General features: G+C 33.8%; 3 protein-coding genes across 4 annotated transcripts in view; 1 reads left to right on the plus strand and 2 right to left on the minus strand.

Moving 5' to 3' along the window:
- Nucleotides 1-27,990, plus strand: part of LOC124532810 (flotillin-2) — a 287,470-nt gene that overhangs the window by 119,739 nt on the left and 139,741 nt on the right. The window lies entirely within an intron of this gene.
- Nucleotides 3,262-5,529, minus strand: LOC124532807 (glucose dehydrogenase [FAD, quinone]). The gene is made up of 2 exons (XM_047107881.1): nucleotides 5,389-5,529; nucleotides 3,262-5,124 (listed from the first exon to the last, which is right to left on the minus strand). Exons 1-2 carry the CDS (start codon nucleotides 5,527-5,529, stop codon nucleotides 3,415-3,417), a joined length of 1,851 nt encoding a protein of 616 aa, XP_046963837.1. The 3' UTR covers nucleotides 3,262-3,414.
- The window catches only part of LOC124532816, a 34,958-nt gene continuing 12,559 nt past the window's right edge, over nucleotides 5,592-27,990 (minus strand). The window contains exons 1-2 of one of the 2 annotated variants that reach the window (XM_047107895.1): nucleotides 26,637-26,894; nucleotides 5,592-6,170 (exon numbers count right to left, since the gene is read on the minus strand). In XM_047107895.1, the coding sequence (XP_046963851.1) occupies nucleotides 5,592-6,128 (537 nt within the window). In that variant the 5' untranslated portion in view covers nucleotides 6,129-6,170; nucleotides 26,637-26,894. Of the gene's footprint in view, nucleotides 6,171-26,636; nucleotides 26,895-27,990 lie in introns of those variants that run through there. The other variant, XM_047107897.1, reaches the window with a different exon arrangement.

A 27,990-nucleotide genomic window follows, 5' to 3' on the forward strand; every position in this document is an offset into this window, starting at 1 on the left:
TGAATCAATTACTGGCATAAACGAGAAAAAAGATATTTTTTATTTGTTTTTATTTTGAAATAGAATTCTTTTATATTTTTAGAGGTGTGACTGCGGAATCATGCGATATGATACGATGTTCGAATTATATAAGCGGCGTACGTGATCACAAGTTTTATGCCCTCGATGTGAAATCAACTCCAGCGCAAACAATGAAACGTATGGGAGGAATTTCAATTTCAACGATTACTAAATTGTTTGTTTGTATAGAGATGATAGCTGTCACGCCGCTAAGGCTTTGTTGAAAATATATATTGAGTATTTTTAATGTAACTTTTATAAATCAAATAGATTACCAAAAAAGAATAAAAAGTAGCTGGTATATATATATATATATATCCGGACTCCGTTATGCTATATATATATATATATATATATATATATATCTATAAAAGAAGCCTCCCTTCGTTTAGGGAGACGGTTTGGAGCTTATTCCACCATACACGTGGGCCAAACTTATCGATAAATAATTACGCAAAATAAAATTAAAAATAGTAATAAACGTGACGAGTGACGACCTCCGTGGTCGAGTGGTGTGTACACCGGTTTTCATGGCTACGCCACTCCGAAGTCCTGGATTCGATTCCCAGCTGAGTCGATGTAGATTATCATTAGTTTTCTATGTTCTCTGAGTCTGGGTGTTTGTGGTACCGTCGTTACTTCTGATTTTCCATAACACAAGTGCTTTAGCTACTTACATTTGATCAGAGTAATGTATGTGATGTTGTCTCATATTTATATTTAGTAAAGTGAATGTTCAGCTCTTGGGTAAAGGCTACCGTTTGAGGAAAAGGCTAGGAGCATATTCCACCACGCTCCGTCTATACGGATTTTACGCACATGTGATAGATTTTAACTTAACATTTTATATGTCGAGATTAATTAGAAACATAAATTACAATTACAAATGGCCGTGATAGTGCAGTGGGCACTGGGCCATCTCGACACACTTGTCGAGATGGCCCAGTGGTTAGAACGCGTGCATCTTAATCAATGATTGCGGGTTCAAACCCAGGCAAGCACTGCTGATTCATGTGCTTAATTTGTCTTTATAATTGATCTCGTGCTCGGCGGAAACCTGCATGTGACAAATTTCATAGAAATTCCAAATGTGTACAACAGCCACATTTGTATTCCACCAACCCGCATTGGAACAGCGTGGTGGAATATGTTCCAAACCTTCTCCTCAAAGGGAGAGGAGGCCTTTAGCCCAGCAGTGGGAATTTACAGGCTGTTGTTGTTGTTGTTGTGATAGTGTAGCGGTGCTTGCCCAGTTTTGAACCCACTTTAGAATTCAGGTGTTACAACCGTCTCGAGAAGAAATAAAAGATACTCAGAAATAAATCTCCCGATGTAATATGACTAAATGTATGATACGTAACAACTTCCTCGGATTTTGTATTATTATGCCATCTTATACTTTCATAATAGCAATGTTTCGATCGATCTTATAGATTATTGCAATTGTGCAATAGGAAATGCATATCCATTGCACTGAAACCTGTTCATTGCGTGCTCTTGTTAAATTTGTCTTCCTATCCTATAACTAACATATATGTATATCTATAATTTCATTCGAATTTATTCTCTTTGTAACATTAAAGTAACCGCTTCTTGTTAAATTATTATGTATTTATATATGGCACATGTATCAAAATCATATTTTTTTTACATTTTTTGTCAGTCTGTTCTGGCTCTGGAATAATCTCGTGAAAGGCTGGACCGATTTGACGGTACTTTCACCGGCAGAAAGCTGTTGCATTAAGGAGTAATTTAGGCTAAAACAAATAAGGTTTTTGTTAAGTTTCAACGCGCTCGAAGTCGAGTGCACAGTTGTAAACTATATACGAGTATATAATATAGTTTAATGTATTGATTACCAAGAAAAGTTATTTTCCATTTGTGTTTAGAAATCAATTTAAAAAAAAAAATCTTGCCGAAAATAGTTTATTGTTTAATCAATTTTAGATCATATTTTTGGAATTAGAATTGTCTAAGAAAATTAAGATTTGTACAACTAATATAATCAGGCTAAATTAATAGATCATTTATAATTTGATTTAGCACAGTTATAGTATAGAAAGTAACATATGTTTCAATGTATTTAACGTACGTTGTCGTGACTTTTCTGTCGTATATAAAGTTATATAATTATTAACTTTACAAGATTAAGATAGTATTCATTTTGGAGATAAAGCTTGACTGCCACCACAGCGTAAGCCGGTAACGACAACAAACTCACGTCATAATCTCTTGAGTTGGACGCGAGAACACATATATAGACATATGAAGTTAATACACATATTAAGTAGGCTAATAAATAATTACTTCATAATTAACTGAATTTGTAATATTGAGAAATAGACACAAGTTAATTTGAAAGCATTATTTTAATGCTAAATTATTTATGAAATATGGAATAAAGTTTTTTTACTTCGTATTAGGGCATTATGCATGTCTGGTAAGTATCATTCATCATATAATCTATCGCCAAGCAATGCTATCTAGTATTGTTGTGTTCCGATATCGAACGAGCCAGTACACTATAATGCACAAGCCTGTGTATTGGTAATGTTTGTAATGGTTAATACCTATTTTGTTCGCTGCTAAAGTCTTTAGGCAGTGGTGACCGTTTACCATCAGGTAACCCATTTTTTTATCAGTCTGCCTATCTATGCAAAAAAAAGAAACTCAAGATCGAAACATTTTTGTACGTAGGTTCTTTACGTATGTGAAATTGGAATTATTACCTGTATATTAGTGTTATAATTTCAATCTAAAACACGAGTTAATGTAAATTCCATAAAACACTTTACCTATAAGAGACACCTAGCGGTAGCTTAATGTATTAAATGGCCCGTTGGTTCTAAATGCTAACGACTAGTCGATAACAGATGGCGTTATTAGTTTAGTACGGAAATCAGAGATAGCGTTGTATCGTTATTTTTACTTTCATTAAATATATTCATAAATTATTCTCTTTTCTCAGTATTTTTTTATTTTTAGCAATATATTTAAGAAATTTTGAGTATAATATTTTATTTCTACTAATTAGTAGATGTTATATGTTAATGGAATAGTTTGATTAAAATAAATTGAGCGTTATATTTTTACTTGTAAATATAATACATATATCAAAATTTATTTAATTATATACCAGTATTTTTTTATACAAGTTATGGAGTAAATAATGTGTTATAAAATTTATAATAAAACAATAGATATGTTTGAAGTTGTTTATTAACAAGTTTGAGTATAATAAAATTATGTACATACTTAATTACAATTGTTTTAAACATAAACAACTAAAAGTACTTTGTGACATAAATAGTTCTTTAGCGTCCAATGACTAATAACACACAGCACTGAACACTGTCATAACACGAGCCAATCTTCCTTGATCATATCAGAGGCTTTCTCGGCTATCATTATAACGGGAGCATTAGGGTTCCCGCTGATGATCGTCGGCATTATACTTGCATCGACTACCCTGAGATTGGCTACCCCGTGCACCCGCAGGCGAGGATCGACTACCGCGTCCTGATCGTGATTCGGACCCATCTTACAAGTTCCCGTCGGATGATATATTGTAAACGTGAAGTGCTTCAGAGAACACTCCCAATATTCATCGCTGAACAGCACGTGCTGCTGGCAACCCGGTAGAGGTATGTTGTGCGGTCTCGAACCGTATTTTTGGAACGCAGTCGTGTTTGATAAAGCAAAGGCTATCCTTATACCCTCTGTCAGCACCTTTATATCTTCTTTGTAAGCGAAATAGTTGGGCTCTACAGACGGTTGTTGAAAAGGATTTCGACTTTTTAATTTTATCCAACCGGAGCTCTTAGGGCGCAACAGCAGAGGTAATATCGTCCAAGTCTCAGCTTCCTCAATAGGTTTATAAACTGTATTATACACTCGATCGCGCAAATTTAATATTTTTCGTATCTGCTCCCCACCGTCGGAGTTTACTGAACTCGGTGCAAAGTGGAATTGTATGTCAGGCCAGTTTCCAGATGGTGGAGCATATTTTGTGTTAACAAATGCCAATCCTTCGACGCCTTGCGTGGTCATCGGTCCTTTCTCATATAAAATATAGTTCATAGCGACCGAAAATGATTGAAAACGATCCTTTTTAAAGGTGATGGGTTTGTTTACAACAAATGTTAGACCTCCCAACCCGACATGATCCTGAAGGTTGTGACCTACTTTTAAGTTGGCTATTAGTGGGATGCCATGTTCCCTTAAGTGGTCTGCGGGACCAATACCACTTAACATCATTATTTGAGGGGTCGCTAGTGCTCCAGCCGACATGATGACTTCTCGCTTAATCCTGACTTTATGCTTTTCACCGTTACGATAAAATTCTACACCGTAAGCCTGTTTTTTGACCGTATTTATAAGTATACGCGTGACCTGTGCTCCTAGTGCTATATGTAAATTTTCTCTGTTGCGAACGGGTCTAAGGAAAGCCTTTGCCGTGCTACATCTACTTCCACGGCGCATAGTTGCTTGCGTCAGCATAAAACCAGTTTGTTTTGCACCGTTTATGTCGCGATATTCGTAACCCAGTTCCATTCCACCTTTTAAAAAAGTAACCGATAACGGCGTTCGCCATGGGGCCTCTTGGACCGTCAAATACCCACCAGACGAATGGTAAGGTGTGTTCGTTAAGTATGGATTGCGATTATCTTCGGATTTTAAAAAGTAGGGTAGCACTTGATCGTACGACCAGCCGGGATTGCCGAGTGCCTCCCAAAGGTCGTAATCATTTCGATTGCCTCTGACATACACCATAGCGTTGAGTACGCTGCATCCGCCGAGTACTTTGCCTCTGGGCCAGTTGCAGCGATCACCATTCATTGCGAGGCAGTAGGAACGGTTTTTTGAGGGCGTCGTTTGGTATTTCCAATCCATTTCGGAAAGCTGCGTGTATCCAGCTAGGGCTGGGATGTCTGATATCTCGTTCTCATCCTGGCCGGCTTCAAGGAGGAGCACGGTCCAGTTGCCGATCTCAGAGAGCCGTGATGCGACGACCGCACCGGCCGAACCTCCTCCAACTATCACAAAATCGTAGATCGGCAGTATCTGAAATTCAAAAAAATATATATCATTAAAAATTAAATTGCCAATTTTGAAGAATTAACTGTTAAGATTATTATCCTGATATATTTTTTAAAAAAGTGTGAATCATTCGTTGCCTATAACAATGTTTTAAAATTGTTATTTTATTTAACGTAAAATATTCGTTTTGTAGGTACTATATACAATATAAATAATAATTAAGTTTATATCCTTATCGAATTAAATAGAACGTCGTGTAAATACTTTATCAATGAATGTGAGGCTTACTTTGTTGATATCGGTTACATATGACTCTGGATCATATTGCTGATATCTGAAGTACGTGATCCCGAGAGCCAAGAGTGGTATCAGCCCCAGCACGGTGATGGGAGAAGGTGCCAAGCTTGCTAACGCTCCTGCCGCCTCCATTCTTACCTTCCTTATACATCTACGTCTACGCTAATATTTACAACTTATCGTACTAATCTCAACTAAATCCAATTCTCTATCTTTTTCCGCTGTTCCTCTGCCGATATAATTTTAGGTGTGTAATTTCTTATACCGGCCCTCTTAGGCGTCGGACCAGCCTTCAGTTTAGCTTTCTCCGCTTCGCTGAGGTACCCTTTCAACCTTCCGCTTTTGTTATCGTCTTTGTCGTCGAACAATTGCTTATAGCGTTTATCTTTGGGTATTTTGACTGGTTTATAAAGTTCTTTGTTTATATCTTTGTAATGATTGTTCTTGTATAAGGATGTGCAGTAATAATCACTGTTTGACGATCTCTCGGAACGGCATTCGTAAGCGCTGGAACCGCTTCTGTAGCCACTGCTCTCCGTCGACGAGTTGTCGCTTTTGAAACTCTCGGCACTACTCCTTGCTCTGTGGCGTTTGTAATCTTTCCTGTCGTAGTCGCTCGTTCGATAGTCGATGGGAGAAACTCTGTATTGTATGGTATCGTCGTATTTGTCCTGATATTTTTTTACAGGAGCAACACTGCCTTGAGTGATGAAGGATTGTTCTTGACCCATGATTCGATGCGTGGCCGTGACCTCCGTAGAGAAATTTTATTTCTGGAAAAATAAAAAAATAAGATGAATAAACAGAATTTTACAGCTATTAATATAATGAACGAATATATTGAGTACTAATAATTTCATCATTTCAAAAGAAACTTTACAAACAATATTTGTTTGTATGTATGTATTATTTAAATTCAATAATATTCTAAAGAAACGCCCTTTTTATGTTTGCATCTGATATATTGTAACACTTGTTACGATTTTATTAGAAGCCATGAATCTGCAGAAATACGGCAAAACAGTAATAAAAATGGTAGAAATATATTCATATGTAATATAATATAACCATATTAAATTGATGTTAAGGTGGTATTTTGCTGTCAGTTCGCATTTGCTGTTTGCTTGCTACCTTTATCATTGAATTATAATTGAATATTTTGCTCACATGATGAATACGACACTGCTACCGAATATATTAAAAATATTATTTAATGTTAATAGGTTATACGATACTATTAACATATCTAAAATATTGAACACATATGCGAGATATAATTTTAATTAAAATGTGGCCAAAAACAGCGTCAGTTATTCAACTAACAAGTCTGCGATAGTTGACTTGAAAGAGAGCGAGGTAGAATCACAGAGATACATATCCCGATATCATCACTCGCTGTTCAGTCGAGTCAGTTAAGACCCTTCTGATGGCAAATCGGTCATTCTCGTTTTTTCAATATATGCTTTTCTCGTGAACACAACGATAGCTCGTTTTTTTTAGGCACAGCGACATCTTTTGACAGATTTACGCAACTCTTCGGTCGACAACCTTTAGTTTGTTCCGTTAGTAAATATTATAACCTCATTTTGCAAAAAAGATATTTTATATTAATAAAAATCAATTTTGTATAAATTTTTATTAATCGAATTTACAGAGTAATGAAACATTATGGATTTACATTTAAATTTTCTAATTTAATCTGTAATGAGATGTATTGTTGCAATTAGTTCTTTTTTTTTTAAATTAACTTTTTTACGCGTCCTCGTTTATATGTCTACAAACGGGTGAAATTGTCTGTCTGAAAACAATAATCGCTGGTTTTCGTTAACTATCTCTGAGATTAGATTCTGTACGGCAATAAACTTTCACCGGTAAATTAAAGTAAGTCTATTAAGATGTTGCAACGAGTGTATAGTTTTCGTTTATATTTAGTTCGAAATTTAAACGTTTGCTCGTGTTATTTCGTCAGTTTTCACTATCGACGGCTCGTGAAGTGTTAATTATTTCACTTATGTCGGTGCTCAATACATAATTCACTATCGCTTTCTCATTTTGACGAACTATATTTTAGTATACTATGCGATGATTATCGTCCTAAATCTGACATTATGGCATTTTTCATTTTATTTTTCATAGTTATGTTTTTTTAGATAAAAAATTTAAATTATGAAGAAACAACAATAATGTTTTTGGATTGAGACTTGAGGCAGTTGGATTCCGATCTCACGGCACGCACTTTTGACTTCCAAGTTGTTTTGATTAATGATTTTTCATTGTCTTCGACTTACATTTTACATAGAAACCGTTATAATGGCTCATTTATTAAAAGTTCATCATCTATCTTATAATACATATTAGTTATTTATAATGGACCATTTAATTAGTCCACATGGATAAAGCATTTCGGTAAGACTATTTCTTATGATTTGTTGCACAAATTCAAAAAATTGTAAACTTGTTTGTGGTTCCAATAAATTAAAAAAAATCTATCCATTTTATTCCAGGTATATCAGGCAAAATCTTAGCTTATATCACGCGTGGATAAATTGCTTTTTGATGGTATAATAATTTTTAAAATCTGTTCATTAATTTCTAGCATCGTTGATAACAAACAAACGAATATTTTCTGTTCTTATGCCATAGGAACGATACTTTTAAGCCCATTTCGTTTTCTAAATCCCGACGGTGGAAGTCACGTCGCAAACCCTTACTCCGAGGAAAACGAAAACAAACCTATCCCTCGGGTAATCTATATATGTGCTATTCCAGACTATGTTTTATCTGTGCCAAATTACACTCAGATCTGACGTTGATTGAGTAACTGACAGGCCATTCGTACATTCGCGTTTACAAATACTACTCAATTACGTATAAAGAAGCGTAACCTGTTAGTTATGTTAAACAATTGTGCAGTGCGATTCTGTAAGTGTGAATTCTGAAGTGAATTCCTATTCCTATCTCACTTGTGATATTTTAAAAATCGACTAATATAATGATACTATCATTATATATTCTATACAATTAATAATTATAATAGTTGAAGTCGTATATCATTCTGAGATTTCACTGATCGTCTCGTAATCTTCGCAATTGGTTTTTGCGTTTCTTTGCGCGTTCGATTCTGATACGATTATTTTAAATGATATAGCATGTTCTTGTTTTTTATATTTTTGTCTAATATGATTTATGAACTCTACTTGTTCAAATTGATGTATAATTTTTATATACACCAAGTATTATAGAATAATGACAACTATTCTCAAGACTAAAGACGTGTATAGTAGGACACAAATTAGATGTAGCATCGGAAAATGCAATGGAATGAAAATAAAACCGATTACTGCCGATTTACTCAACCAATAGAAATAGCTCCCTATCGCGCCATTCGGTCCTATTCGTCGCTATAGATTCTCGCGTCAGAGAAAGCAAGTGCATGTAAATCGACGTGTCAAATTGACGAATATATTAGGTCATATGATATCACAAGTTATTACGTTTGTGCAAAGATCTTCAGCGTGAGAAATAAATATTGATAATTTGGGATAGCGTACTTAATTCGGATGTGATTGGTTTTTACGAATTTTGCCGATGCTGCATCTAAGTTGTGTCGTACTTATATAACTTGTTAGCGCAGTCGGTTGCTGAACTTAGGTCGAGGGTTCAGTTCTCGCTTATGACATTATATTTGTGCAATTGACACTGTTTGTCATTGCTGTTGTGAATTGCATAATATGTTTTTAGTATATTTAGCCTTATTGGGCAATCCAAACCGATTCTATTTACTTATTTACATGTCTAAAATTTACACCAATATTATATATGCGAAATTCGGAAATTCGGTATAAAGTAAGCTTTAATCTCTCGTCACAGTAGCATACAGATCCCATGTCACCCGCTTTGAAGCTGTAGCGGATATCGATGGCTTTTTGTTGAGTGTTCCGGTGTACTGTCTGTATGAGCGCAATCCTGGGCACCGGCGTGTCTCAAATACCCTCCTACTTAATGTGGGCGAAATGAGTTTTTCCAGTGAGAAAGAAAAAGCTTGAATCCCGAGACGACGACCAATCCCGAGTGACAACAATTGTCATATACCTACTCGTTAAGTAATCTTTCGTCTGTTATTCATCACATTTATGTATTTTTAATGAAGGTTTTTAACTGCTAACTTTGCTGTAACTCGCCACCAGGTGACGCTGCAGCACAACTTTTACACTTTTCTAACGTTCAAGTACTTGCCATGTCAATTGGTATAAACACAATTACACATACATAAATTAACAAACGCAGTAACAACTACATTCACTAAGGCGGAATAATTGTAATGCGTTTAGCCAAAAATAATAAGACACCGCTTTGAGAGATTACGAGCCAACAAGCGTGGTAACCAAATGTTCCCATTGTTAAAAAAATCGTTTCGAACAATCAAATGACGGAGAAAATTGAACCTTATGTTAAGAACTATAACGCTTTAAATAAAGTATGAACGTGAAAACACTCTTAAGATGCAAATTGCAATGTTAAATATTTAAAACAAATACTTTTAAACGCTCCAGCTCCTTTAGTCCATTGAAGTGTTTGCAAATTTATTGATTTTTATAATACTTTTTGCGAACACATATTTGTCAAGGTACAACAATCGACATTATTTGGAAGGAAAAAAACTGTATACATTGTATATTGAATTACTAAAGAAAGAGTAACGATTGATTATGAAGGAATTATCCTAGAAGCTTGCATTTGTTTCATTTTTGTCGATAATTAGTTTATAACATGCAGATGTAGATGGAACAACAACAACAGCCCGTAGATTCCCACTGCTGGGCTAAAGGCCTCCTCTCCCTTTAAGGAGAAGGTTTTTTGGAACATATTCCACCACGCTGTTCCAATGCGGGTTGGTGGAATACACATGTGGCAGAATTTCTATGAAATTTGTCACATGCAGGTTTCCTCACGATGTTTTCCCTCAGAACATCGTTTAACAGCCATCAAAGTATCAAAACATTGAAATCGATCACGAAAAAAGAATTATTACTATAATAAAGCAACACATTTAGGATACTGCAGGACCCCTCATCTCAAAAGACATACCATCCAAGGAACGCCAATAAATGTTATGTATAGTAACCACAGCTTATAGATCTTTGTAGCAGCCTGTCTGGGAAGGTACCACCCACTAATAAGATATTCTATTCAGTATAACAACAGACACAAAAGGCATAACATATGTATTAGTTTTCAAGGTTATTAGCTTATTGCTATGTAAGGATGTTTAATATATCTTAAAGCGGAATTTTCTATGGACTGTGGATTTATCACCAGGTGGCTCATTTGCCCATCAAACAACCAATATAATAAAAAAAGGAATTCAGAAAATTATAGCTTAATGTATATGTTACATGACCCGAACAAACAAGCCGGTTACCGTTTGTATCAATTTTCTGCTCGGATTATTACCGGCGAATTGTATTATTGAATGTATTTCCTAACATATGAGTTACGTCTGAAGTATTACTACTAAGTATTTTAACGGTTCTTCCCGGTGTAATCTATATTCGAAACAGGTGGCCGTTTAGAATTGCAAGGTTGGTTGGGGTTCCTGTACATTAAGATGGAACTAGACTGGCGCCAGACCGCGAGTTAGGCAAATAAAATACGCGCGTGAGTACTGCACCGCTGCCAACTACAGTAAAACCTCATTAAGCCGAACCTCAATAAGTTAAAACCTCCAAATTTCGAAAAAATATTTTATTCCCTTCCCTCCAATCACCAAAACTCCATCCCTCGAAATCTTAAACCTCTATTAGTCGAAATAATCAGCGAGTCTGTCCAAGACATTTTGGTACATAAAATCTCGAATAAATAAAAGTTACCGGCTGTTATCGATGCCATACTTTGTATTTAACTCTTTATGTCGAATCAAAATCCGCCTAAGTCGAAATTATCTGAGTCGAAGTCTATATAACTTAAAGAGGTTCTACTGTATATCACGACGAATAATTAAGCACCATATAGTTCATTACAGAACTGGCGGACTCCGAACTGTCTGTCATAATAGATTTCAGTACCTACTTTTATTACACAACAAGAATTAATCAAATTAAATTATAATTTATTCAAGTAGACTGTTAGAAATTTGTAAAGCTACCACTAGTTTGGAATGCAGAATCTACCTAGAAGAACGGACTAGAAACTCAGTAGTTGCTGTTTATCAACGATTCAAATTGTTGTTGTTGTTGTTGTCAACGAGGCATTTAAATGAATGAATAAGCAATGAATCTCTTATCTAATATTTATTTTTAAGAACCATATTTATTTACCAAAACTGTCATTTTTCTTAGTTTCAAGATGGATATAAGATAATTAATATCCTCATTTGTCTCAAGCTTTATTAGCTATAGTCAATGTTTTCAACGCTAGCTGAGACAATCATTTATCTGCCTGACATCATAAGTTCATCCTTTATAGATAAATCACAAGAACTATTAATAGTATGTCAACTAACTTTTCAGTTAAACGAGAATTATTGCTAAACCTAATTGTTTTAAAATTAATGAGTTTCTTTCGCTGGTTCTTCTTAGGTCAGGGTGTTTCTTTTTCGATCCGGTAGTGGTGTTTTATTTGACCATCACTAAGTAAATGTAACGCTAATATATTGAATAAAGGATTTTGAGTGACCACTAGAAACCATACAAACAATTTCTTGTATAATGAGCACACGAATAATTTTACCATCAAATTTTATAAGCTTTTTGACATATCTTAATTGCTTGTTTGTATGTGATAATTGCATAGTATAAGACAAACAGCTCGCCGCTATCTGTCCCTACGTATGCTTCTTTAATATTACACAAAGGATTTTGATGCGTTTTTTTTAATAGATAGATTGATTCAAGAAGATTTATATGTGTAATACTGACACTGTCAGTTTTAGACGTGCGAAGCCGGGCTGGTTGCTAGTTAGGTATATTAGTGTTAACTATTCCCTTCTTGCAAAATAAACACATATAAAGTATATCTCGAGTTGCAATTACAAACATTTCCGAACGAGGACCGTTGACCGCTAGCCTCAATAAAACTGGTTTTGTTTCATAAAAGTTGAATCTGAATCGAAATCACATATAACATCACTCTCACAATTTCTGATATATCTACTTCATATTATCGACTGTTTCATTATGTTTGACATGACTTTATATACAACAACAGCCTGTAAATTTCCCACTGATGGGCTAAGGCATCCTCTCCCTATGACTACCGTACAAAGTCCAGACTGGGAGTTAATTAATTTTATATAAAATGGGCAATTAGTTTCGATTGTGAAAATAGATAAAAAGTCGGATATATTAAGGGGGTTTAAGAAGGCGACGAATTAGCCTGCAGACAAGCCTCAATGGGTGCTTTGTGTAGATATTTGTTGTCGCTATTTGATATTCTCTATGACTTTTTGATTGAATGTCATGTTCAAATACTTCAAATTGATTTAGATTTAGCTTATCGACTAGAGCAAACATGTAAGGAATTGCTATAGAATCTCTTAAATCTCACAATTATTTAAATAACTTTTTTACAAATATATTACACAGTAAATGATTGCAATCTGCAGCAGTATATAAGAATTGTTGTATGATGTCGGCATTTAAATAAGGTTAATTTAAAACCGACACAACTCACGTAACTCACTTAAGGAATATTAAATACTTTTTATCAAGATACATATATTTACGTATTACATCAAAACGAGTGTGGCCTGATTTAATTGCTCTACAAAATGTTATGTCATACATTATTAAATGCATTCTATCCCTGTGCATTGCGAAAATATATACTTTTTTAAAATACGTTACTAAAAAAACACTAAACCAACTTAAAACTTTTTGTAAAACATGCAGTGCTTTTCGGAGAAGGTTTTAGTAGGTAAATAATTAATTATCATAATTTCATAGTATAAGCAAAGTCTAGTCCCTATGTATGTATGCTTAGGTCTTTAAAATTACACAACGGATTTTGATGCGGTTTTCTATAATAGATACAGTGATTCGAGAGGAAGTATTTTGTATATAATACATGCACAATATAGTAAAGAATAAAAAAAATCTGCATTGAACATATGCAAAGCTGGGGCGTGTCGCTAGTATTATTATATAATAAGATGCGCTTTGCAGTATCACCCACATCAAATTTAGATTATTGACGTAACAAAAGAGATTTTTTAGGTTTTTTTTTATATCAGTAAATTCAAAAAAAGAGACTGTAATGTTGCGTTATTTAGCAAAACGGCCTTTCTTGTTGAGTTATACAAATGCGGAATATTTTCATTCGATATGCAATTTTTCTCACAATGTTTTCCATAATCGAAGAGCATGAGATGAATTTTTTTTTTTTTTTTTTTTTTTTTTCTTTTTTTTTTTTTCCTGTGGCAACACTAGCCTAATGTCATAAAAAACTTCTCTCAACAAATAAAAATTATTATTTTATTATAAAAAATAACTGTATTATCTTTAATTTTGTATTTATATCAAGTTATTAATGTAATATATAAAAAGTATATTAATATACTGAGTGTCGTTCGTTAATGTGCAGTGTTTTCTTGTGTTGTGTTCGTCAGCTGACATTACGCAGGTATCGAACGAATGGGAAGAGATATGGGTGTTTTGCTCAATGACATGTGTAGGGGACAATTAGTAACAAATTATTGTATGCCAGGTGCAAGTTACTCACATATAATGAATAGTATTTTGAATTGTACTCATTGTCCTTCTACTACACTAATCATACTAGTTGGGAGAAGGGGAAATGTGAACAAAAAAATTCTTGATTATTATTACACTAAATTATTAAATTTAAATGTAGAAAGAATATTAATGTTCACATTTCCTTATATTAAAGATATGCCACAGGAAAATGCAATTAGGTTTAAATTAAATAATAGGTTACATATAATGACAAATAGTTATTATGTATCAAAAAATGACATCAATAATAAAATTGAATTAATTGATATTAATAATATAATTAATAATAGTTCATGTTTATTGACATGTGATAGGTGTCACCTATCAAATTTTTATAAGAGACAGATAGCAAGCACGCTATCATATTTTATTGTTACAAAATCAACCAACTGTTTGGTTGACCAGACAACTGCTTCTATTGAGCAGTATAATAATACAAGACCATATATTTTGGAATATGTTCCAAGTAATTTAAATTAAACTCTAAGACAATAGAGGTAGTCTCTGGCACCAATAGTATAGTTACCATAGAAGCCAATAAAAAGAAAAGGAAAATAACTAATAATAAAATTGTAAACCTGGTGCACCAAAATATTCAAGGAATGTTAGGGAAGGACCTAGATATTGAATTATTTTTGACCTGTAATGATATTGATATTTTGTGTTTAACTGAACATTGGCTTCTGAATTATCAGGTCATGTTTAACTTTAGTGGGCACCAGTTGGCTAGTTTGTTCAGTAGGAATAAAGCTATTCGCGGTGGCTCTTTAATACTTATGAGTAAACACTTTAAATTTAAGGAACGTAAAGATATTGTGAGCCTTTCTATTGAGCAAACTATAGAAATAGCCTGTGCAGAGCTTGAGCGTGTCATTGTTGTATGCGTATACAGGCCCCCTAGTGGATTATATGAATTGTTTGAAAATGTATTGGAAAATGTTTTATCAAAATTATCTGAATGTAATAAAGAAATTATTGTTTGTGGAGATTTTAATATAAATTTACTGCATAATACAACCACAAGTATTAGATTCAGATCATTGTTAAATTCATATAATCTGGTAAATCTGTTCTTAGAACCAACTAGAATAACAGATTCCACAGCAACTTGCATAGACAATATATTTGCAACCCATATTCCACAAAATAAAATGATTATTAATAAACTAAATTCAGATCAGTGGACAACAGGCTTTATTTAATTTTCATATTAATAAAATAAGCAATTGTGAAAAAATAATGTTTGTTCCTTTGACCAGAAGTCGTATTGAGAAGTTTAGAAGTAATATTATGGCCAATCTCCTTCACCTAACTCTTAGTGATAATCCCAACGTTTTGTATAATAACCTATTTAAATTAATTAGAAACAAGTTTAATGCAATATTCACTTCTAAAACAGTTAATACAAAAAACTTTTTGAAATTCAATGATTGGGCTACTATTGGAATTCATAAAAGTAGGCAACGAATGTACGAGCTTTATAATGAAAGGACGTACAATCATAGTGCCACTTTTGCCAACTATGTAAGTAACTATTCAAAATTATTTAGAAAAGTGTGCTTTCTGGCTAAGTCTTTAACTATAAAAAATAGAATTAAGAATGCACATAACAAAATAAAAATGACCTGGAAAGTTATAAATTGTGAAACTGGTAGAAGTGGTAATCGGAGCTCCGAATTAAACTTAAATTATAATAATAAAGTCATAAATAGTGAACGGGAAGTTGCTTCAGTTTTTGAACAATTTTTTGCTGACATACCAGTTTCTACAACTAGGTTACTTATTTCTTCTCCAGCTGTTGCCGAATCATTGATGAAAGAAAATGTACGAGAATGCAAATCAAAATTTAATTTTACCCCTGTAAACACCAATATCATAATTTGTGCATTTAAATCATTAGACATTAAGAATACTGCTGATCTATGGGGTATTTCTGTAAAGGTGATAAACTCAATTATTGATGTGATTGCACCTTATCTTGCAATAATATTCAATGATTGTGTTCAGCGTGGTATATTTCCTGACCTGATGAAACATAGTAAAGTCATTCCAATATTTAAATCTGGTTGCACTTCAGATCCTAATAACTATAGGCCTATCTCAATATTACCTACCCTCAGCAAAATATTTGAAAAAATTATTTTAAATCAATTATTAGCATATTTCAATAGACACAATCTGCTTCACAGAAAACAATTTGGATTCATGAGGGGTCGCTCGACTACCGACGCAGGTATCGAACTTATAAAAAATATCTATGAGGCCTGGGAGGGGTCGCAGGATGCCTTGGGGATTTTCTGCGACTTATCCAAAGCCTTTGATTGTGTTCAGCATGAAACTCTGGTCAGGAAACTATATCACTACGGAATTAGAGAATGTGCACTCGACCTTCTGACTTCCTATCTTAACAATAGAATTCAGAGGGTTGACGTTAAAGGGACAAGGTCTCCTGGGGTCTCAGTTGGTATGGGGGTCCCACAAGGATCAATTCTTGGACCTTTTCTATTCCTCATATACATAAATGACTTGCCCTTTCTTGTTGGGAACAAACATGATATAGTATTGTTTGCTGATGATACCTCTTTGGTTTTTAAAATTAATAGGAAACAGGTTCAGTATGACGATGTAAACAATGCTATGTCCGATATAGTACATTGGTTTAGCGTAAATAATCTTAGACTGAATAATAAAAAAACTAAAATTGTAAAATTTAGCACACCAAATGTGCAAAATGTAAAACCCGATGTACTTATCAATGGGGAATCGATGGATCCAGTTGAAACAACTGAATTTCTTGGCCTTACTCTTGATGCCAAGTTACAGTGGCTCCCCCACATAAACGGATTGGCGGGTAGACTGAGTTCTGCGGCATTTGCGGTCAAAAAAATTAGATTACTTACTGATGTTGATACGGCTCGACTAGTATATTTTAGTTACTTTCATAGTATAATGTCCTACGGTATTATGCTTTGGGGTAACGCAGCCGCTATCCAAACTATATTTGTGCTGCAGAAGAGGGCTATTCGCGCAATCTATAACCTAGGAGCCAAGGAATCTTTAAGGCATAGATTTAAAGAAATTAAGATATTGACTGTTGCTTCTCAATACATATTTTGTAATGTTTTGTATGTACGGAAAAATATTAATGTTTTTATGAGAAAATGTGATTCTCATAACATTGGTACAAGGAACAAACACAATCTTGTTACTCCTGTTACTCGACTGCATAGAGTCAGTAACTCTTTTGTGGGGCAATGTATACGCTTCTACAACAGGATCCCAGAAAGCGTTCAAAATGCTTCTGTCGCCAAATTTAAAAAAATTGTTAAGGAACGCTTGTGTGCAAAAGGTTACTATACAATTAGCGAGTTTATGTTTGATAGCACACCTTGGGAATGAAACGATCGCCTCCTGGCTATTTCTAATCATATACTACTATGTAAGGTACATAAATGTACATAAATTTGACAAAAAAAAAATAACAGAAAAAAAAGACCCGCTGAGTTTCTTTCGCCGGTTCTTCTCAGGTCAGGGTGTTCCTTTTTCCGAACCGGTGGTAGTGTTTATTTGACAATCAATAAGTAAGTGTAATGCTTTTATATTGAATAAAGGAATTTGAGTTTGAGTTTGAGTTTATGAATTATTGACAACAGGCACAAGGGACATAACAACTTAGTTCCCAAGGTTGGTGGCGCAGTGACGATGTAAAGATTAGTTAATATTTCTTACAGCGTCATTGTCTATGGGTGATGGTGACCACTTACCATCAGGTGGCCAGTGGCGTAGCTAGGTGAGGAAGGGCCCCGGTGCGGTGCATAGAAAAAGACTTTGGCCCTCTTCCCCACTTTCCCATTCCTCTTCAACTAATAATTACCCTTCAAAATTATAGATACCAAATAAGATTTTTTTTGCGCAGGGTCGTGATTTTCTATCTTCAGAAGCTTAAGGTTTAGTTTAGAGGGCCCCCCGATCTCCAGGGCCCTGGTGCACTGCACCACCTAGCCCTATGATAGCTACGCCACTGCAGGTGGCCCATATACTCGTCAGACAACTTATACCATAAAAAAATAACATATATGAAAATTCAGTTGTGCCCAATAGTCTGAAAGATACCCCAGTCCTGAGGGGTAGCCGAGTTATACTGGATACCTGTCCATTAAAACTAGGCTTTGAACCAATAAGCCCTATTTTTAATAGAAAGTTTCACCGTGTGTCATTATCAAAGTCTCCTCAACATGTCGACGTAATATCGAAACGGAAAGTAATGATTTATTACGATGGGAATCGTATTATTGTGCCCAAAAGTGTCGACAATTTCTTGGTAAAATTAACAAAGATAATTATGAACACTTTTTTTAGTAGTATAATATACTTTAGTAAGTCTTTCACTTCTCGGGATAGAAAGTATTTGACCCAAAATGTTGGCGATAACAACGTCGCGCACGGACGGACAATGTTTATAAGTGACTATTATACGTGATTCTCTGCAGTGTATACATTTACAAAATATCCTAATAAAGGCTAATATAAAAAATAAAAATAAAAACTTTTTGCGGTATGGTATATATACGGTATGGTATATTAAGTATATATGTAAGTACAGATATTTTATACTAATATTATAAAAGCGAAAGTAGCTCTGTCTGTCGGTTGCTTTTTCAACACTGCACCGAATGAAGATCCTGCACTAAATTTCATAGAATTTGGGATGAAACATCTTTGAACTCTAAGGAAGGGCTTAAACGTACACATAACACCAGACAATTTGAATTATGTGAGCGAAGCCATGGGCGACAACTCATATTATATAAACGTAAACACTCCATGAAATGAATAAAAAGTTTTGGAGTTTATTCAGTCACGCTGAATGTGGGTTGGTGGATATACGTTACAGATTTTTATTCTACACATGTATGTTTTACAATGTTTGAGTATCGAACACGAGGTGACTAATAAGTTTTGAATCCGCTAACATCAGGTATCCCACAACAACAACAGCCTGTCAATCCCACTGCTGGGCTAAAGCTGTTCCAATGCGGTTTGGTGGAATACACATGTGGCAGAATTTCTATGTAATTTGTCACATGCAGGTTTCCTCACGATGTCTTCCTTCACGGCTGAGCATCAGAATAATTATAAAGATAAATTAAGCACATGAATCAGCGGTGCTTGAACCCGCAATCATAGGTTAAGATGCACGCGTTCTAACCACTGGGCCATCTCGACTCTCAAATCCATATCCCACAATCTATGCATATTTAATATAATAGTAAAAATAATATACATCTTTTAAAATACTTGAGTTCATGTATATATTATAAGTAATCTGTGTTGATTTTTAATTCTCGAATTATATATTAATAACTAACTATTTTCATTCATGTATCGTACGTCATTCGAGCGTTTGTAGGGCGGACACGTATTTAACAAGTAAAATTATAATTGCAGAGTCTAAGACTTGCGTCATATTATGCTAGGACTCATTTGTAACACGTGATATCCGGTTTCAGTGGACACCTTAACGGGTAAGGTTTTACGTGATCCTTGTTCATAGCGTGTTGATATATTAATCATCCAAACACGCAACAGTATAGATAAAGATTGCCAAACTCAGTCAGTAAATGGCTTTACAGACTGGTACTTTTTAGTTTAATAATAGCGGTCAGTCCCGACAGTAAGTTTTTTATAATCTTTACTTATATTTTCTTGTTGCTTTTTCCGATAAGTTTAACAATTTATCACACAAAAACCTTAATAAATTATATGCCTAAACCGCAATTCCTCTGTCTAATAGTGAAAATATCATGAAAATCCGTTCAGTAATGTTGGAGTTTATCGCGAACATACAGACAGATAGACGCCATTTTGTTCTATAATATGTACTGATTCATGATATTGATTATTGCTAGGGCAATTCCAGATTCTAAATTTAAAAATTTATAAAACCATACGGATTTTGTCTCGTCGGACGTCGTGTGATTTCGAAGGTATCATTTCCTCAGATATGTTTGGACATGTTTTTAGTGAGCAGTGTAACTGCAGACACAAGGGCATAACAGCTTAGTTTCAAAGGTTGGTGGAGTATTGGCTATGTAAGGATTGTTTGATATTTCTAACAGCGCTTTTGTCTATTGGTGGCGTTGACCATACCATCTACCTGATGGTATGGTTATCTGATCGTTTGCTTATCCGCCAAACTATACCATTACACATTAAAAAAAGTAGGCAATTAAATAAAGTCTTAAATACACGATGAAAAAATTACTTGAAATTATAATATATGTTTGTATAGTTCTGATTGTTTGCCGTTTATATACTTTCGACTACCAAGTGTCCTTGGTTCAGTTTAGTCAAGCACATAGTAATCAGGTAAATATTTAATTTTGGCAATCAAATATCAAAATTGACATGATTTTCGTCGTCTTATGTAATCATTATGAATTTTAATATTACATAACATTATCGATAAGATGTATTTTACGTCGAACGTTTCGAGTATCGTGTCCGAATCTGTCGAATGACCGAATGTTGTACGTGGCGAAATATTTGACACGACCTCGGCGCCTTATTCTTTGCTAATAAATATCTTTGATCACACAACGCAACGTTTTTAGTATGTCAATATACCGTAGGCCGATCGTTTATATAATTTGACTAACTTGTTGGACCTTTAGCTTTAACGCGCGAAATATAAAACTCTTTATCTATGTATAGCATAAAAAAAGTAGCCTATGTCCTTCCCCGGGATTCAAACACTCTCTACACCAAATCTCATCTATAGCTTTGAGTTATATTGGTGCTTATTTTTAAATTAATTGTTTTGTTGCTGTCGTTTCTCTACATTGGCTATGTTTTTGTGCCGGAATTCAGCCCTTGTTTGAATTCTAAACAGTGACTATACAATAACAACAACAGCCTGTAAATTCCCACTGCTGGGCTAAAAGCCTCCTCTCCCTTTGAGGAGAAGGTTGGGAACATATTCTACCACGCTGTTCCAATGCGGGTTTGTGGAATACACATGTGGCAGAATTTCTATGAAATTTGTCACATGCAGGTTTCCTCACGATGTTTTCCTTCACCGCGGAGCACGAGATGAATTATAAAGACAAATTAAGCACATGAATCAGCGGTGCTTGCCTGGGTTTGAACCCGCAATTATCGGCTAAGATGCACGCGTTCTAACCACTGGGCCATCTCGACTCAACAGTGACTATGTAGGAGAGAAACTATATCGCACAAACACAAGCGCAGTCTCGATTACCTCACTCTCATAACGGGACGGCAAATCGGACACGACCGGAAAAAGATCAGATGCCGGTCCGCAAGCTACGGAAGTGTTTTAACTTACTGCTGCGTACTGCCACTGAGAATATCTCAACAGTGAGAACAGTTACTGTTAATGGCCTGACACAGGATTTCAATCTATGACCTCGAGCATATACACCTCTATAAGCTAGTCATTACACAACGAGCCAATCAGATCGATGATAATTCACTAGCCTAGTTTAAAATATTTAACATTGTTTTTGATTCAAATTTTTCAACTAAAACATAATATACCTACCAACTAATTTAAAAAGTTCATTACTAAAAAGATTTCCAATAAAATATGTAGATCACATGGTACATAAAAGTAGGTGGTAGGTGTTGTAGGAACTCGCATGACCATACACATTTCACCACTTAAAAAGACAGGTTATGTTAGGTGTACGTGAATAGGCTCACGTCACACCTCGTCAATAATCCATTTGGATTCATGACCAACTTTAACGAACATCATCTGTTACACCGCTTTAGAATCTTGAATCGTTTTGTGAATAAAGTTATACAAACCATTATATATGTATATTTATATATAATATACTATAAGTAAATGTAGAATTGCTGAAAACAACATCTAATTCGTGAAATAAATTACTCAAGCAAGCTTTGACTGCAAATTTGATATTATTTTTTATCAATAAAAAAGTATAATTAATACAATATAAATCTAAGATAAGTTAGTTAATCTCGGAAGGAATCAGTCGAACCGGGTCGTCTGTTTAGAATCTTGACACATGAAATGACAGACATAAATGCTGATATTTAAGACAAAAAAATCACATGGTCTAAAGTAAGTAGAAATGTGAATGATTTAATGATAAATTATTAGAAAAATGTCTTTGAATGTTAAGTAAACTTGCTTCAGCTTGGATACACGGGGGAATTGGCGCCAGCTGGCCTGGGTTGGGCCAGTTTTGTACCATTTATATGCGAATTATTCAACGGCTAAACTGGAAACTGGATTGATATTGCTGTGTTTTTAAATTTTTGCACAAGGGGACATTCACCTCGTTTGAATGATTTTTTCTTCAAAGTTTTAGAAGTAGTCAGATCGGCAAATGAGACATCTGATGTTAAGTGCTGACCTCTGCTCTTAGAGTACTGTAAGAATAATTAATACTAAAAAAAAAAAAACTAGAAAAGCAACTTCGGGAACCGAGATTTTATGTCCCTTATGCTGTACTGGCTCAGTCGGAACACAACAATACCTTGTATTGCTGTTTTGCGGTAGAATAATTGATAGTCGTGAAACCACATAGACTACAAGTAAATAATTTTTATTTTATATATGATTAGAACAAACTTGACTATTTACGAAAAGTTTGATATTCTGTCTCTGCATTATTTTATATTAAAATATTATCGTCATTTAAAACAAGTAGAAGCTAAATGATCGTATCTTGCGTCGGAGAGAGTTGTCATAAAACATTTTGTTTATTCACCACTTAGACAGCGACTGCTAATATGTATTGCGTAACACCGATTCGTAGACAGAGTACTCTTCATTTCTAATGGCACGTACTCCTTCAGGGCGGCGATACGCGCGATGCGACTAATTCTATTGCTTAAGAGGTTGATGAAATACTCTGTGATGTCAGGTGGTTATCTAAACAATCGTTGCTCATTCTTACTATATTGCATACATGCACATTTAAGACGACTAGAGAACGGTGTGAAACTTTTTTTTATGGTATAGGTTGGCGGACGAGCATATGGGCCACCTAATGGTAAGTGGTCACCATCACCCATAGACAATAACGCTGTAAGAAATATTAACTATTCTTTACATCGTCAATGTGCCACCAACCTTGTGAACTAAGATGATTTGGCCCTTTTGCCTGGGTGGGTGGTACCTACCCAGACGGGCTAGCACAAAGCCTTACCCCCAAGTAAAAATCTTACGCAGAAGATAGCGGGTTCATACACTAATGTGCTTAATTTGATTATAATTGATATCTATGCTCAGTGTTACCGTGAGAAAAAATTATTCGGAATAAAATCTGTACAACATCTAATGTGTTTGATCAATTACGAGACTTCTAAGGGCAATAATCATTTTAAATATAATAAATAAATGAATAAAAGTATTATAATGTATAGCAATGAATATTTTTAAGAGTGTTTCTTAACGGCCTGTATCTTTTTGTTTACAGCGAATTGTTAATTACTTGTTGAAAGTAAATGTTGAAAGACTCTGTCGTAAAGCTCATTTCATAAACGTAATAAATTTAAATAAACAGTTACGTCCAAGAAGTTTGAATTCGTGTGAACGTGACTTCTTTTGTGCGGGATTCATATTTAATTCTTGGCATGGTTTAATTTGTGAAAAATAATTATTTCCGCCTTCATTATCTAATTATTTCCGTATCAAATGAATTACTAACATTTTTATGTTCACTATAAATGAAGAGCTAAGCTTGTGTTAGAAGTGGATTGACAATCGAACATGCGACTTTGACATTGATAAAGGGCCCTGTTAACCGTTGACACACTGATATATCTCGAGAGATTGTCTCTAACAGATTAAAAAAATATTCATACGTAGTACAACTAAAATTCATATTAAAAAGTTTTTATTTTACTATATAAGAGTATAGCTAAGTATATATGACTTTTATCTAATGTAACTATTACCCAGTTTTTTAAGATACTTTGTAGTTTTTAACACTCAATTATGGATACTGACAATACGTTTAGGCTTGGTATATTAAATGCATTATAAGATTAAAATGTGCTACAACGTACTATAACTACAAATATTCACTTATTGCCATTCTCACACTGTAATAATTAATAAAAAAAAAATTGAATAATTTACCATTAGTTCTTGCAGTTCGTAAAAAGCTATGATTGTTTATATTTTTAAACATACAATTAAGAGTCAATATCGTTTAATACCGCTTACTCACCTACTTTATATTTGCGGTAAAATCTTTTATTTACGTCTTGATAACGGTTTAAAAATGTACAATGTTCCTTTTGAAATACATATTTTCATCCTAATACCTGATATACTAGTGAGCCTATCCCTGTCTCATTATTTTATCAATCAAAGTCAAAATATACTTTGTATGAGAATCCTTCTAATTTTGAATTTTGAGTCCTGTTAAAGGATTGAATTGAATGCAGTTACCACTAGTTCCAAAGATCAAAGTCAACTTTAATAGTAAACAAACCGGCACTTAATGGAGGTGAAGTGGAAGGAATCTGGACGAACCGGTGAATAAGGAAGCGATGATAGTGCTCACAGGAATGTGAAGTAGACTTTCTATTGTATTATGATCTCAAAGTTCAATATCCCGTGCACCGTTTTAGAGTGTTTGTACCTTTTTGATTTCGAGTATTTTTATGCTTTTCAATTTATATAATAGAGTGCAAAAATTCAATATTACGTTACGTTGTTTTTGTTTCATAATAATACATTTAAATAAACGACTTAAACTCAATTAAATTAATAGAACGATACATCAAAGCACGTTTATAATTAGTGAATATTTTTTTAGTTTAAAGTTGTTTAAAAGCAGTTGTCTGTAAGATGGTGATATTCACTTGGAATCAGTTTCCTTCCGCTTTCATTAGCATTCTACTTAATTTAATATTATATGTATCGTAGTGTGCATAATAATTAGCAATTGTAAAAGATTTCCTGTGAAATATCACTGCTAAGAAAATATGCTAAGATTATTTAATAAATATATTTTTTGTGGTTATGACTTCGCAATAACAAGATAGTATGCAGTTGAGTAATATTAGCAGCACGAACAAACCTTGGATGAATAATTAATGCTATTGCCTATTAAATATTCAACACATCAATATGTAAGATGCTATTATTTAAAAAAAAGTAAACGTTCCATTTGTGTTCTATTTTTAAAAAATAATTTTGAAGTGTTACAAATTTTGTATGATGGATATATATATATCTTTAAAATAAGCGTGACCTGATTCTGTATCCTGAGTCCAGACGAGAAATCCTCAGTGGTCAATATCAAACAAGAAATTGACGTGAACGCGTTCAGTGAGTCTGTTATTTTGGTACATTTTTTAAACTATTTACTTATAAGCATTGAGGTTAATGCATCGAATGTGCTTTCTATTGTAATTAATTCTATACAATGCTCCGACGCACCCAATGGAATAAGTCGTCTTCGTTGACCGTTATTGTGTAATGAGAACATGAGATTCATGTGTTGGAGAAACATTATTCGCGCGTTTTGTTATATTTTTGATATAATTATTGATCTACGCATTCATTCGTTATTATCCGATCTTTTGTTTGGACCAAATTATTCGTATTGATTTGCGTCCAATGGATTAATGAAAATAGAGAAATAAGACTCATCAAATATCGTGTGTTTATTGTTATGGATCGTTTTTTTTTTTTTTTTTATAAAATGCATTTTCACTTTCTTTAGAGTTAAATAGAAATAATTTGTGAGAGTTAAGGTGTTGCTCGAGGTTGAAAATATCTCACGACAAGAGTAGTTTGAAGAATATACTAAATTTTAATAGAAAGTTCGTGCAGGGAAAGGTTGATATGAACGAACCCAAACATTTTATATAAAATTTATAGTACAGAGTTGTATCATGTTCAATTTTAATAAAAAATAAATACAGTTTTATACATTTGTTTGTAAGCTGAGTTTTGTTCATCTTTGAGAACGTGGGCCACGAGTTCAGGGCTCTCGACATGGAGGTGAAAATTTTTGAAACAATGCGGTTTTTATAAACTTTCTAAGTATGGCCAAGGGCGCTTGACCTGAGAAGATCCTGTGTCGATCATTATAGATGAAAGGGAGACAGCGTCATCTATTCCAAAGTAGGTCAAGGATGAATGGTCTTATAAACCAACAAAGGCATTTCAATCTTACGAAATGAGCTTGCTAGAGATTAATATTCGAGTATATTTACTTAAGCTCGGTATATTTAATAATATAAGACATATCAAAGAGTAGGGGTCGTCTAGAAAGTTTGTGTCACTTTTGTGATTAAAGAAATTCACTTAAAATGACGTCCCAGATAAAACGACGTCGATATATTAAAAAATTCTAATAAAAATCTTTTCATCAAATATCTTTTTGAGTAAATATTTCTGACGATCAAATATTTGATAAAAGTAAACCTAGCGTCGTATACATAGTTTTATTTTAATGTAAAAACAAAACCAAATAAAATATATATTACCTTAAATCCATGTTTACGGTATTCAATCGATACAAGATAACAATATTATTTCCACTTTCAAATCAAACAAGATTCCTGTCACTAGCACGTGTTTATCCCGTACGTTTGAATTTATTATCACGGATGTCACTTAGACGCGTTATTCAAAAGTTACTCGTGTAGGGTTTTATTTGAAACATTCACTAAAGTCGATAGAAAGTCGCGAGTGTTCCGGTACTTTCATCGCAAACGTGCGCCGGCGCACTGGGATACTGAGCGAGTGACTCCAGCCGCGTTGTCATTGGTGTCTTCGTTTATCTAGCACGTTATTTGAACTTTTTCTCGTTGGTTTTTTTATTAAATAAAGTGTTCCTATTAAATAAAGCTCTACAATGACGCGCGTGTAGTGTAATATATTTATGTGTTTCTTTTTTTTTTATAAAAATTTTTATGTACTAATAAATTTATTAATTTGTTTATTTTTATAATTTGTTTTAAAACATATTTGTAACGATATAGATCAATTTCTTATTATTGAAATATAAACTATTTTTTTTAAATATATTTGTGAATGAAATAATAGACTAAACGTTGAAAGCAAATTGCTTCCGGGGATATATTATGTACTCTTAAACCATTTCATATATCTATTTTGTACATTTTAATTATATTTATAATATAATATAGTGTATATATTTTGCTTAAAAAACTGTTCGATGTAATTAGATTAAATATTTTTTACATGAGTCACGATAACCATTCCTAGTCTATATTGAATAAAAAATATGTGTATTATTTAGGTTACTTTCAATTGATGACCTTCATAAATAAATCTTATTGAAATAAATAAAATATCGTACATCACAATTTATAATAATAACAATATATTATTACCCTTCTATTTCACGTGCGACCTATATAGGTCTATATAGGCTATATTAATGTGAAATTATGAACCCTTGCCCGTATCGTTATTTAGGAATATATCTCTGATCGTTTTTGTTGATTAATTTTTTTATTCGTTATAAACTGCCTGGCCCAGTGGTTGAAACGTTTAAATCTTGCAAGCAATGCTAAGTTCTTATGCGGTTAGCTAACCACTAATAAATATTAGTTCGTATTTACAATAATTATATCTTGTTCACTAGGGAAATATCCAGAAGGAAATGACATTTCACGCCTGTTATTTGTTTGTTGCTGTGTTGGATTAAAGCTCTAAGCCTTCTTCTTGAAAGGAGACGAGACAGGAGGGAAATTTGCTTGAAATGATTGTCGTTTGAATGAAAAAAATTGGTTGGTTGAACAGATTAGAAATCAATTTGGCATAACTTCGATTATAATCTGAAATAGCACATAGGTTTTTTTATTACTAACA

This window comes from Vanessa cardui, chromosome 10 (assembly GCF_905220365.1).
Source record: "Vanessa cardui chromosome 10, ilVanCard2.1, whole genome shotgun sequence".
Classification (NCBI taxonomy): Eukaryota; Metazoa; Arthropoda; class Insecta; order Lepidoptera; family Nymphalidae; genus Vanessa; species Vanessa cardui.